The sequence below is a fragment of the Catharus ustulatus genome, chromosome 29, assembly GCF_009819885.2.
Source record: "Catharus ustulatus isolate bCatUst1 chromosome 29, bCatUst1.pri.v2, whole genome shotgun sequence".
Classification (NCBI taxonomy): Eukaryota; Metazoa; Chordata; class Aves; order Passeriformes; family Turdidae; genus Catharus; species Catharus ustulatus.
Genome location: NC_046249.1, coordinates 4,281,895 through 4,296,286, shown reverse-complemented (window position 1 = coordinate 4,296,286; position 14,392 = coordinate 4,281,895). Strand labels below are relative to the sequence as shown.

Here is a 14,392-nt window from a genome sequence, read left to right as displayed (position 1 = left end):
GATAGTGGAAGATTGCTGAAGAGGAGCAGCATCCAGAGCCTTCCCTTCTCACCAGCAGGACAGAGAAAACCCTGGGAATGAGCTGCTGGCAGCAGGAGTGGTGTGAGGCTGAAACCCTCGGGGTTGTTGAGCACTGGTGCCCCTTTCAGTGTGAGCAGAGGCTGCAGGATGGCCTCTCCCTCCAGGTTGGGGATGATTCCTTATTTTGGCTGGAAGGTGACAGCAGAGCACCTGGACAGGCAGTGAGGAGCTGAGCTGGGCAGCTGGGCCAGGGATGTGGCATTTGGCAAAAGCAATGCCAGAAAATGGGAAAAAAGTGGGAGAAAGGAAAGAGACTTTGATGTAGATGGCACTGCCAGGGCTTGACTTCAAGAAGGGCTTGTGATGTCCCCATCCTGCAGTGGTGACAGCCCCTTCTGGAGGGAGAATGGGCCAGGTGATGGCTGACATTAGTGTAGGTGTCCTCAGTGTAGGATCTCCAGGGAATGCAGCCTGGGGACTGCAGATGGAGCAGCCTGGAGATCCAGGCAATTGTCATAAACCTGGAATTCTGCTGTGCTAGAATTGGATTTCATTACAAAGATATGTTGGGAGGGCTGCAAATCCTAAATATCCATCTATAAGGTAATTACCAAGGTTGCTTCTGGGATTGTTTTATTACTCTTTGTTCTGCTGGCCCAATCTCCTGGGTGCTTTTAAAGCCTCCAACCACAGAGGATGTGTCTCCTTGGAGAAGGTTTAAAAGGCCATGGAGATGCTTGGCTCTGTTCCCACTGAATCCTTTCTTTCCATCCACCACACCCCCACGTTTGTTTTGCTGGATCTGAAGGTGCTGAGCACCCTGAGATGCGTTGACAACCTCAGACTGAAAGTGAAGTGTGAGACAAGGATGATGGAAGTGTCAGAGCCAGCCCCAGGAAAGGTCCCTGTGCCCTTGGTGGCACTGCAGGGACAGGCAGAACCTCCTGAGCTTTGGTGCTGGCAGGATTTGGTGCCATTTCTTGTAGCAGGAGGCAGAGTGAGCTGGGTTTAGCAGCTCTAAGAGAAGGGACTTGGCAGCCAAATGTGGATGTGTGAGGAGTGATTCTTGTTTAGCTGAGGCTGAGCTGATCAATGAGCTGCTATTTCCTTTCATGGAGATTTGAAGATGATTCCTGTCAGGAATTGAGGAGGCAGCTTTGCCCAAATTCAGGGGGCTGAGCTCAGGCTGGTGCACCCCATGGGGACACAGGGACACTAACACAGGATGCCACTGCTGCTGGTGGCAGAGGCAAGTTGGCCATGAAATTCTGGGAGAGAACACCTGGCTCACCTGTGTTATGGACTGAAATTGTCTATTCCTGTATCTTCTTCCTGCAGAGGGTTTTGGTCCAGGCCACAGGCTCCGCTCCCAAAGGGGCGCAGATGCAGCAAATCTCTGTTCCCAGAGTCCAGCAGGTTCCACAGCAGGTAATGAACACTCTGGGGAGAGCCCTGCATCAACACATCCCCACATCCCACACGACTCTGAAACTGTGCCAGATGTAGAAAAAATTCTTAATTAAAGAGCTGTGGGCAGTCAGCGAGCTGGGATCACTTTCTCCAGCTCTCTCCTCCTTTCTTAGGCTGATGACAAAATAAACTCTCAAGATACTTGAAGTTTAGGAAGCTGTTGTCTTTCATCTATTTGAAGATTTGATGGATGCTTTCAACTTAAATTTAAAAGCATTTATTAAATCAAAGTTCAATTAAAAGCAATCTCCTTTGGTAAAGATTTTTTTAGAGGGGAAATGTTTGGGGTTTTTAATTAAACAAATTTACTGACTGCATGTGGCTCCATAGAAAGATTTGGTACCAGAGAGCTATGCAAGTGTTTTTATTTATTTGAACTTTGCCTTTTCCTGGGCTGGTTTCCTAAGAAACCAGGGATATGTGGTGCTGTTCCATGTGGACAGCGAGTCTGACCTTCTTAATTTTTTTCTTTAGTGATTTTTTATTTGATTGCTCCATTTCAGGGGAAAAACAAATTGACAGAAGGCAATTCCATCCCTCCCAGAACAAAGAAAAAGGGGCTGGGGTGCAGCTGGACACTGCCAGGCTCCCCTCTGAAGGAAAGGCTGCAGCATGAGCTCACCCCTCTTAGTCACCCTGACACACGTGTCCAGAGGAAACCCAGCTCCATTGTTTCCACTGCTCATGGAGCAACCACTTATTTATCTATTTTAACTTGACCTTTGAAAATAAAAACCTCCTTTGAGATTCCTAAGCATGGAGGGGGGGGCAGGGAGGGTGTTTTATTTTTTTTTTCCTTTTTTCTAGAAATGAAAGGTAAGGTTGGAGTTGTGCAGTTTGACCCGTGGTTCCTGAGCAATCCCTGATTTCTTGGTGCCTGTTGCAGGTGCAGTCTGTGCAGCACGTTTATCCAGCCCAGGTGCAGTATGTGGAAGGAGGAGAAGCTGTTTACACCAATGGAACCATGTAAGAGCCTCTCTGAGCTGTCCCCCTCCCACCTCCCAGCCCTGCCCTCCCCCAGGCTCCTTCCAGCCCAGCCCCCGAAGGGAGGAGGAAGAGGAGGAGCTGGTTGAGGTGTTCTGTTGGCTGTGAAGGTGGTTTCAGCCACACTCCAGCCCTGCAGGTGTTCTCCTGATGGAGGAACTGTTCTCCAGGGAATCCTGGTCATGGAAGGGTCAGCACTTTGTGTGGTGACATGAGCAGCTTTAGGGATGGAACTTCTAGAGTTCCTTTTTCTAGTGCAAAAAGGGGGTGTTGGAAGATTTTATAGAGTCAAAGAATCCCAGAATGGCTTGGGTTGGAAAAGACCTTAAAGCTCATCTCCTTCCAACCCCCAACACCTCCCACCATCCCAGGCTGCTCCCCAACATCTCCCACTGTCCCAGGGTGTTCCCTAGCACCTTCCACCATCCCGGAGTGCTCCCCAACACCTCCCACCATCCCAGGCTGCACCCCAACATCTCCCACTGTCCCAGGCTGCTCCCAACACCTTCCACCATCCCAGAGTGCTCCCCAACACCTTCCACCATTCCAGGCTGCTCCCAAACACCCCCCATTGTCCCAGGTTGCTCCCCAACACCTTCAACCATCTCAGGTTGCTCCCCAACACCTCCCACTGTCCCAGGGTTCTCCCCAACACCTCCTACTATCCCAGGCTGCTCCCAGCCTTGTCCAGTCTGGCCTTGGTCCCTTCCAGCAATGGGGCAGCCACAGCTGTGCCAGAGCTTCTCCACCCTTAAAATTCCCTTTTCCTCCTGTCTGCTGTGCCCCATTCTGTGGCTCCTTCTGGCCTTCTTCACCCAGTTCCTTACAGGAGCTCCAGGCTCTGCCCTCGCTGCGATCCTGAGCGATCCCAGCACAGGCTCCCATTCCAGCAGGGCTGGGGGGATTTTCCTGCCCCTTGCCCAGCTTCCAGAAGCTGTCAGACACGAGCTGCTCTGCATGTCCCCTTGTGTCCCCTCACAGACGAGCTGCCTACTCGTACAGCAGCGAGGCGCAGATTTACGCTCCCGCCGGCGCCGCGCCCTACTTCGAGTCGCAGGGAGGAGGAGGAGGAGGAGGAGCTCAGGTGACTACAGCGGCATCCTCTCCTACAGCCATTCCCTCTCACAACATGGTGGGCATCACCATGGACATTGGGGGAAGTCAGATCCTCTCCGGCTCGGGAGCCTATCTCATTCATGGGGGGCTGGAGAACTCTAGACATTCTCTGTCACACACCTCACGCTCCTCTCCAGCAACGGTATGTAGGCACCGCAGCTCGGGGGCCAGCAATGATCCCAAAGGGAACTGAAAAGCCTTCAGAAAATAAATCTGACCTGTCATTGTCACTGTATATGTCTGTAACATGCCATGAGTGCAAGGGAGAGAATAGACACTGGTGTAGCACGCTTGGTTTTCAGTTGGGGTTTGGGTTGTCCCTCTCGCTCAGCACATCGCTGAAATTATGCAGCATTAAAGAGAAAGCATTAATCATTCAAATATTAATAAACCATTCAATTGGTTTGGTTTTTTCCCCCCAAGCAAAATATTTTGTCTCTATTTACAATTTCTAATAAGTCAAACATCTCACACATAACCCAAAATATTGAAATATATGAAGAGACCTGAGAAATCTTTCCTTAACCCAGTGGATAATTAGCACATAAGTTATGTCAAGCTGATCATGCACAGTGATCAAAAAGTTTGTGTATATATCTCCTACACCATTGTGTATTCTGTCCTTGCCATATGTTTAGAAAATGTCTTTTAGGGGTAATACTGATCAAACAGAAATGGTTTAAAGTTCTGATTTCTTTTCATCGTGTCCCTCTAGCTGCCAGCTGAGTGGCAGGGACTGGAAGCACAGATGTGGGGACTGAGGGCTTACAGCTCCTCACCCAAAACAGCCTTTTTGCAGTGAGAAAAGCACCAGGGCTTTGGCTGGGGAATCTCCCAGCCCTGAGCAGCTGCCAGGAGTGCTTGGAGCTCATTTCCTGGGACACTGCTCACCTCCCTCTGCAGACTCCTGTGTGTTTATGCATTCATATATAAATATAAATACCAATGTAGGTGTAATTCAGGGTATGTAGCCAGAATTTAAAATGTGAGCAGCATCACTAGGGAGAAAAACTGGAGCTGTTGCTACTGAGAATCTTGTAAATCTGGCCTGTTAAGTTGTACTTTCTTTTCCCACTGAATTTTAGAATGCAGAATTTATGTTTTTTGAATCTTTGTGCTTTAAAAGGTGCTTTGATCCTTTGGAGTAAATGTGCTCTGCTTGGGTAGGGATAGGGGAAAAGTCCTTGGTTTGGGTGAGAGAGAAAATGACAGCTGCTGAGGTTCATTTCTGGGTGAGAATTGTGTCTGTGTATTTTAACTGTTCATAGTTAAAAATTAGCACTGGACCATTTGGTTTTTGCTCAAAGTTATTATTTGGAAGCATCACCTGTGTGGGACTGCATCTTACAAAACTGCACAACTATACTCCTGCATTTTGGGGAGATTTTTTTTGTTGTTGTTGCTGTTTGGGGTTTTTGTAATTTCCATGGTGATAAGCACAATATGAAAACCCAAGTGGAAAATATGTCAGTCGAAATATCCCATGAATGGATTTAGTTGGTGGTTATTACATGAGATAAGGCTGTTCAGAAAAAAAATAATTTAGAAAGCGACCTTTATGGAAATACATCTGAGATAAATTCACTCTGTTGCATATAGGAAAGAGCTTTCTGAAGGTATTTTAACACAAAATATCTGAGGAAGGGCTGGGAAAGGTGGAAAAGAGCCTGGCAGGCAGTCCAGGGCTGTGTCTGTGTTGGATTTCAGACTGGGGTCAGAGGGAGATGGAGCAGAGCCTTGACTGCTTGGAATTTTAGAATTTCACTAAATCATGGAGTCATTTGGTTTGGGATCTTAAAACTCATCCAGTGCCACCCCTGCCATGGCAGGGACACCTTCCACTGTCCCAGGCTGCTCCAAACCCCATCCAGCCTGGCCTTGGACATTTCCAGGGATCCAGGGGCAGCCACAACTGCTCTGGGCACCCACAAGGAAGGATGGGTGGCTTAGGCAGAGCAGGCACTGAATCAGATCCATGGGCAGGAACATTATTTTCTGTTTAATGTGCAGCCCAAACAGAGACTGGGAAAGGCTGGTGTTACCAGAGGGGCTCTGGGAGTCCTGGCAGAATGTGGTGGGGCAGGACTGGGAGATTTGTGGGAGAAAGGGAAAGGGAAAGCTTGTGCAGATGGAGCCAGGGAAGCCAAAGTGTTTGCAGTGGCCTTGGGGATGGACACTGGAGTGGTCAGCAGTGGGGAAGGAGAGGGACTGGAGGTGTTGAGGGTTTGGGGCAGAGACCTTGAGAGCAAGGAGAGCACCTCCAGAGGAGAATGGAAACAAGGGAGTACTTCAGGATTAGCAGTGGTCCAGGAGCTGCCTCAGCAGGGTGAGAGATGTTTGGTAAATCTGTGTGTGCACTGAAGAAAAATCTTCAGATACTTCGAGAAACCTCTTAAGAAACTTTCCCTTGTCTGCTGGAATCCCAATGTTCTGCTGCACCAGATGGGCTGAAACAGCTCAGGGAACAGTCCCACTCAGTATCTGTGCCAACACAGCACTATTAATCTTCACCTAAATTAGTCTGCATCAAGAGAGGAAATCCTTGAGACCTCCCATAAGTGGGTCCTCAGAGCTCTTCACCTTCCTGCAGGGCTGCTTACAAGCCTTTAGTCTTTCCCTTGTAATATTTTTTATTGCAGATGCAAGGTGTCCTTTTGGATGGACCCCTGCCAACAGCCAAAGGCCAGGCAGTGTTTCTGTGCTTGCCTCAGAGCTGTTGCTCAAACAGCCCCTGAGCAGAGGAAGGAAATCGGGTCTCCCTCTAACTCTGACTCATTTCCTGAAGCTGTGTCAGCACTCAGGCTTTGGTTCCTCGTGGTCCATCTCAGTGCTCTCAGAAACCCCACAAATCTGAGACTGAGTTTGCTGAGAACACCTCGAGAAGTGGTCCCAGTTCCCTTTGGGGGGCTGCAGGTGGAGTGTCACCTTCCCACAGTGCCTGAGCTCCCTGATGTCCCTTCAGGAGCTGGCTCTGCCCTGCCCTGCCCTGCCCTGCCACCCTCCTGTGGCAGAGCCTGGCTTTGGAAGGGCTGCGTTTATCTCAGCCTTAATCTCCACTGTGAGTCAGTGCAGGCTGGCAGTGTGGGCAGGAGGCCACAGACACATCATCTGCACTTGGGTGTGCCCACAGAGGTGTGAAATGAGGACAGGTTCTGTGTGTGCTGCACTGCCAGGGCACACATCACCGGGCTTGGGAACATCTGCTGGACACAAACAGTGCGTTCTGCTCCTGCCAGGCTCTAATCTGGGCTTTTAGGAGGTTTGGGGATTTTTTTTTTTCTTGCACAAATCTTGTAGAGCTTTGGGACCAGCAGCTGTGGCTTTTCTTTTTTTGGTCCCTGGTGGTATTTGCCAGGACCAGGGAGTGCTAACATTTAGCAGTCTCTCAGAAAAGCTCACATTTATCAGCCGAGAAAGACCAGAGACCTTACTTGACGAGTTCCACAAGAGTCTTTATTTCATGCCAAGGGTGGTCAAGCAGGGATCTCTCAGAACAAAGGGCAGAAGTAATATTTATATTACTATATTATTATATTATATATTACAGGGAGGATTCAAACTACAACCAATAAAAGTTTATACAGAGAACAGCATCCAATCTAAGTGAGAAGTTCTAAAGGTGAACTGCCCAATTACACAGACTAATTTCTAACCAATTATCTTCCAAAGTGTTAGAGAGTGACCAAATTCTTAAGGAATTTGGCTCAACCTTGGTATCTAGGATACCTTATCTATTATAGCAAATTCCAGGGGCCAGGGGAAGATGGCTTGGGAGGAATTGTATCATCCACAAGCAGCCATCTGCTAAAGGAGCATCCCAGATTCTGCCCCAGCAGCAGAATGAAGACAAGAAGGGTTCAGGAGAGGTTTGAGGCACAAGGCAGCAGCCACAGCTGGGCTGGAGTGGAACAGGAGCCAGACAGGAGTCAGGAGGCTCCTCAGGAGCCAGAAAGCCTCACCTTGGCTCCTCTGAGATCCAGAGAAACGAGCACAGGCACCATCAAATATTCCATCCTGGCTTCTGGGGGAGAACTCGACTGAAACCTGCTCCTCCCTTCTTCCCTTTGCAGTTCTCAGCATCAGAGAGCCCTTTTCCATTCCTTGCACCCCAGTTTTATTGAATTTTGTAGGTTTTCTGACAAAATATGAAGAAGTGACTGTAACCAAGTCATTGCTGCCAGCTCTCCTTGGGTACAACTCTGCAGCCTGCAGAGGATCTGCAGGACAACGGTTTGCTCTCAGCAGGAAGGGAAAAAAAGGAGGAAAAATGCTTTTTTTTTTTTTTATAAATAGGCATGACTTTTAGGGGAAGATAACCCCCCCTGGCCTGGCTTTGTCACCCCTGTGGGGATTCCTGCTGTGTGTCCATTTGCATGTCCCAGCAACACCTCTGCAGCTCCATCCACACCGACTGTGCTCATCTGTTTGCCTCTTTTCCACAAGCTTGTTGATATGAAGCATTAATCATTCAAATATTAATAAAGAAACAATAATCCTGGCTGTTGCTAACTATCTGATTTCCTTTCTTTCTCCTTTTTTTTTCTCTCTCCTGTGCACATTTTTCTTTAGCTTGAAATGGCGATTGAAAACCTACAAAAAAATGAAGGGATTACATCACACAAAAGCAGTTTGCTCAACAGCCATGTAAGTTACAATCAGAATTTACAACCTTTTCCCCTGCTTTGGTAGGAGAATTCTTTCTTTGGTGTATTCAACAGCTCAAAAGCAGTCTGTGATTGAGCTGTACTGCCTAAAACAGCCCAATCCAGGGAAAAAGAGTCTGCAAAAAGTGCCACATGATAAATGTTTGCTGCTGAGATGCTCCGGAGTCTCCTAACTGCCTCTACCCTGTGTTTATTTATTTCATCTGCCTTGCAATGGAAATTGCTGGCAATCAGATAAACACATTTGAGGAAGTTCTTTTCCTTTCACTGGAACTGAAAAATGGCTGGAAAATTACTTGTAAATCCTCAGCCACGACTTGGTGTGAATTGTGACAGATTCCCCTCAGCCAGCACACACCAAGAGCCTGTGAGTGCCTTTTTTTCCCTCTCTCTGTGCCTCAGGAAGCCCATTCCTGTCACAATGCTGTGCTAAACCCATGTGCTGGGCTTCTCTCTCTGCACTCTGCAATGATTTCCCTGCTTTGTGTGATATTCTCACTGTTCTGCTGGGCCTTTGCATCTTGGTTTGTGGAACACTGAGGGGTGAGCACATGCTTGGGTGAGATTTGGGTTGATCCAGGTCATGTTGGAGTCTCTGGACCTGCCTTGGTTTCCCTGGGTTTGGATTAAGCTCAAGCACATCCTGCACCCATAAATCCCAGAGTACCAAGTGCTGCTCTGCTCTAACAGGTTTCCTCTGTGTTTGGGGCTGGTTTGTTGTCATTCTTAGGGCCTGCAAAAACAAAAAAAACCCTAAATCTTTGGCTTCTTCACCACAGATAAATAGCTTGAGACAACAAAAGGAACTTTAAAGCTGATTCCTTCAGCTGATTTCAAACAGGCCAGGGCTCCTGGGGGAGCTCAGTCCTTATTTCAGCTGGTGGAGAGTGAAAGTTTCTGGTTGTATTTGGGGAAACACAAACCTGCAGGATCAGGTTCTGAGCATCTCCTGCATCCCTCCCACCCCAGGCTGTGCCAGGCTCTCACTCCTGAAGTGCTGCACAAGGATTGTGTTGCTCTGCAGGATGTTTCTTATTCATTGTGGCCAAGATTTGAAAAAAAATCAGGGAAAGGGCAGAGGAAAGCATGCAAAAGGTAGAAAAGAGATTTCACTGACCACAAGCTGTTCAGGATGGAGTGGGGGCCTCATCCAGCCCCTGATCAACCTTCTCCATCCTTGTCTTGCAGGGTAGAACTTGATGTCCCTGATTCTAGGTCATGGTTCATAGTCTGGCCTAAGGTTTAAGTGCTGTCACAAACTCTGGAGCAAACAAACTCCTTCCTGAGCACATGTGGGCACAAACAAACTCCTTCCTGAGCACATGTGACACCTCCACCCTCAGCTGGTCCCTCTGCAGGTGCTGCTCCAGGCACAAGGTGCAGGTCCTGGGCAGCTCCAGGGCTGGGCTGGGTGATTGCCCCTGGCATCCTGGTGATTCCCCCCTGGTGGTTCCTGGGCTGGGTGATTCCCCTGGCAGGGCACAGAGCCTGAGCTGAGGAGCCCCTCAGGGCCCTTGCTGTCCCCACTGTCCCTGCTCAGGCCACAGGGAGGTGTCTGGGCACAAAAAGAGGGATGAGCAGTGCCTGAAGGGGACACAGCACCCTGGGGAACCAGATCAGGCAGGTCCAGAGAGGCTCTGCAGCCTCTGCATGGGGAGGCTCTTTTAGGACTCATCTGAGTGAGGAGCCTGAGCCCATGGAAGTGTGCCCTGATTTGAGCAGGAAGCTGGACCAGGATGGTTTGGGTTGGAAAGGACCTTAGAGCTTTAATTCCAGCCTGCTGCCACCTTCCAGCAGAGCAGAGTGCTCAGAGCTCTGTCCAAGCCAGCCTTGGATGCTGCAGGGATGGAGCAGCCCCCACCTGGACACTGCAGGGCCAGAGCTGACATCCCAGTGACCACCTGAACCCCCCAGCTCCTGCTCTCTGGATGCTCCAGGTCCCTCTCTTCATGGCAAAGAACAAAACCCCAGCAGCAGGGAGAGCATCACCCACCCCAAATTCCCCATGGTGGCACAGCAGTGTCAGGCTCTGCTGGAGGAGCAGCAGGTGACTGCAATTTGTCAAGGCTGAAAGCAAATTCCAGCTTGACAAAAGCACCAGGAAATGGGGACATGATGCTAATTGCACTTAGCTGTGACTTAATTGCTCTGAGTCTTAAGGCTGCAGAGTTCTTCATTGTCTTCTGTCCCTTGTTTTAAATTTGGCATTTTGGAAATGTGCAAGTTCTTGAGATAATGAGGTTTATATTGGTGGTTCATGCCAGGAATCTTTGGGGTTTTAAAAAAAAAAACAAGAGGACAATTAAAGGTGTCTCAGTCCAGAGGGAATTTTTGACATAATTTAACTAAAATCAATATGAAATGGAGCTGGATAACTGAATTTGGCTTCAAAACCTCCCTGAGAGGTTTAAGTGCATTTGAAATTTGCAGAGGGGAGGGTGAAGCTCCTGCTGAGCCCCAGTGACACAGGATGGTTCTGATGAAATCATCTCAGTGTGGGACTGCACTGGCACAGACCCTGGGCCAGGGGATTATTTCCTTGCCAGTTGTGAGCTTGCAGATGATGCAAAGAAATCAGAGAAAAAAATGCAATTTTTGTACACAAGAGCCTGAAGTTGAAGGAGTTGAAGCCCTGTGGCTCTGGGATATCCACAGCATGAGTAAGGGTAGGGAGAAAATGTCATTTTTTTCCTCATTGTCTGCAAAATGAAATCCCAAAACCCACAAAATAATCCCCACTGGAATTCCTTCCTGTGAGTGAATGGCTCTGTCCTAACTCTGAGTGGAAATTTAGGAACCTGCTGCTCATGGTCCCAGCTAAAAACACCTTAAATGTAACCCACAAATGGTTCCTCTTTTATATTTCATAGAAGTGGCTACAAGAAAACTTCTCCAATCCTGAACCTGCAAAAAAAGGTTTTTATTTTCTCAGCCAGCCTCAAGAATGGCTTTTTCCACCTCTGGATAGAACCAGGATGAGGTTTTTTTCAAAGGAAACCAAACAGTCAGATAGAAATAAAGTTAAGGAAGAAATGGAAATTAAATGTTCCCCCTGTAGTGCCTGTAACAACCTCAGCAGCATATGTCTGTATAGTGATTTTATTGGAACCTGATCATGGCATAAACAGAAATAAACTGGGGAATATCTGATGGTCACAACTGAACAAAAATCAGAAACCAAACAGAATAAGATATTAAAATGGAAAGAGGTTTTAATTTTCTCATTTTAAGTGCCCAGTGTGCTATTAGTTGTGCAGGAAGAGCAAAAATCACGTTTGGAAAATTATTTCTATTCTGACAGATCTCTGTTTCAAGCTCTTTTGTGTGCTTCATAATAAATTTCTAATTCAATAGTGGGAGTTCATATTGTGAAACTCTGCAATGTTTAAGGGAATATAAAAAGACATTTGCAGGAAAAGGAAGCTGGGAGATGAAGGGAATCTTCTAGAAATACCAGGGATTAGAATAAAAATGCCCAGGATCAAATTTAAATGAGAGAGTTTATCTGTATCTGAATTTTCCACAGTAATACAAAACTTTTATTTTTTTTTTAAGGCTTAAGGCTTAAGATTTAGGAGATAAATAGCTGATGCACATTCAGTATCTTCCATAGGATAAATAAAATACCTGGTTTAAAAATTTGAAAGGATCTTAAGCAATAATCTCTTAAATACAGGGGATGGGCCAAAATCAACATAGATGTGGAGAACCTAAAACTGAATTCCTGGTGTTTTATGGCAAAACCTGGGTGGTTAGAGGGAGCTGAATGGCTGGGGGAGCCTCAGGGCCACAGAAAGATTTTTTGGGTTTCCAGAGGTGTCTGTGCTGCAGATGGGAGCAGGAAGGATCCTCATGGGTCATTAACAAACCATCTTTTGGAACTGTGGGGGTGGGAAATGATCTTTGTCTGTGGGAGATCATCTCAAAGGGTGTCTTGGGTGCTGTGGAGCTGGGGAAGGAGGCAGAAGCAGGACAGAGGAAATGTGGCCAGGAGGTTTTTGTTTCTGCAGCTGTGGCAGCCCCTGGTCTGCTCCACCAGAGCTGATGGGTGCAGGAATTTGTGTTCGGATTTGGATCAGCTCCAGTGAACAAATCCTGGAATGGTTTGGGTTGGAAGGACATTAAAACTCATCCATTCCCACCCCTGCCATGGCAGGGACAGGTTCCACTATCCCAGGCTGCTCCCAGCCCCATCCAGCCTGGCCTTGGGCACTGCCAGGGATCCAGGGGCAGCCACAGCTGCTCTGGGCACCCTGTGCCAGGGCCTGCCCACCCTCCCAGGGAACAATTCCTGCCCAATATCCCATCCAGCCCTTCCCTCTGGCAGTGGAAGCCATTCCCTGTGTCCTGTCCCTCCAGCCCTTGTCCCCAGTCCCTCTCCAGCTCTCCTGGAGCCCCTTCAGGCCCTGCAAGGAGCTCTGAGCTCTCCCTGGAGCCTTCTGTTCTCCAACTGATTGGAATAGTTTTATGGTAGAGCTTAAAGTGCACAGTTTTGGATCCAGCTGACTTTGTGAAGCAGCAGTTTAAATTTGGATGTGTGAAGGAGACCCAGAGAACATCCTGAGGGTGCTGCAAAGGCTCAGAGTGAGAGCAGAGTGGGACATGAAACACAGGAGCTGGAAACAGCTCAGTGGAGAGAGGTGCCAGAGACACACACTGCTCAGCTTGGCTTTCAAAGAATTCTTGGTGTAAAACCTCAACCTTGTGGTGAACTGGGACCTGGGAGTGTCACCAAGAGCAAATGAGAGAAAAGGGAGGGACACTGGGGTGGGAGTGGAGAGGGTTTGAGTGCAGATCCATGGGCTTGTCAAATCCCACTGATTTCTAGACTAAATCCATGCTCAGTTCCCATTTTTACCCAAGACTCTCATTTGTATGGAGATGCTGTGGCTGATATTTGGCATCCACAAGCCATTTGTGCCCTGATCTGATGGGAATGCAGCTGGTTCTGGTGCAGGGATGGAGATTTGGGGGCAGAGGAAAGCCTGGAAAATGTTAATCCCAGACATCCCTCATGGCAGTGAAAGGGCTCTTACCCACCCTGTTGATATTAGTCCATGTGTACATCCAGTTCCTTCCAAAATTCAATTATTACAACTCTCATTTTATTGATGCTGAAGTCGTTTAGTCAATTAAAGGAAATTGGGGGCTTTGCATTTGAATTTCTGTGCTGACACTGTGTGCTGGACCTGCCCTTCCAGACTATCACGCTATAAATAATTTATATTAATTGCAAATTTTAATCAACAGCCATGTCAGAAGTTCAGACAGTAAATTTTGCAAAGTAGATGGATTCCCTCAGATTTTGAAGGTTGCTTTGGCAACCGTTAATTTTATTGTTAAGGGAGCTGTTGCAGACATGCCAATCTTCCAATTAATAAAGGCTTTGCATCAATTTGCTTCCCCTAAAATTATTTCTCTTAGGCAGTATCTCAAGATCTCTTTTCTTTGGAAAATGCGAGTTTTTACAGCTTTATTTTGGCTCTGCAGGAATTCATCCAAACCCAAGGTGGACACTGAGGTGGCAGCAGGACTGTGTTTAAATAATGAAAAATCTGACTGGTTTTGTTTGGGCTGGGGGTGCTTTTGCCATCCTGTAAACTAATATAAAGCTGTATGAATTATAATAGTTGTATATATTATAATAATATATAAAATATAGTTATAAATATGTATTATAAATACAGTAATTTCACCATTATAAGCTGCACCATTTTGACTAAAATTTTGGTCCAAACCCAAAGTGCGGCTTATAATCAGGTGCAGCTTATATATGGACAAATAATGAAAAGCTGCTGTTTTAGTTTGGAGGACAGGTGTCTGCTGAGAAAGGCAGGAGCTTCTCTTTGAAATGGAGAATGTAAACACCCTCCCTCCAAATTATTGTAATTTTGAAATCAAGGGGCTCTCAGGCAAAGATATGGGAATTAGGAATAACAGTTCTTTACTAGGGAAATTAAAATAGAAATACAGTACTACAAAGAAACAAACCCCAAACCCTGACAAAGTCAGAGTACAACCTGACACCCGTCAGGCAGGGTGTTGGCAGCAGTCCCATCCCATGGTGGCTGCATCCTCCTGCAGTGACAGATGTGATTCAGTTGGAGCAGTGCTCCTGTACAAGGTGCAGTTTCCCT

At 47.3% G+C, this 14,392-nt stretch overlaps 1 protein-coding gene across 7 annotated transcripts in view; it reads left to right on the top strand.

Moving 5' to 3' along the window:
• Positions 1–14,392, top strand: part of LOC117008434 (DNA-binding protein RFX2-like) — a 71,457-nt gene that overhangs the window by 39,329 nt on the left and 17,736 nt on the right. For 3 of the 7 annotated variants that reach the window (XM_033082285.1, XM_033082283.2, XM_033082284.2), the window contains exons 3-6: positions 1,360–1,449; positions 2,378–2,457; positions 3,457–3,733; positions 8,161–8,235. In XM_033082285.1, the coding sequence (XP_032938176.1) occupies positions 1,360–1,449; positions 2,378–2,457; positions 3,457–3,733; positions 8,161–8,235 (522 nt within the window). The remainder of the gene's footprint in view (positions 1–1,359; positions 1,450–2,377; positions 2,458–3,456; positions 3,734–8,160; positions 8,236–14,392) is intronic. The other 4 variants (XM_033082289.1, XM_033082288.1, XM_033082287.2 and 1 more) reach the window with 3 other exon arrangements.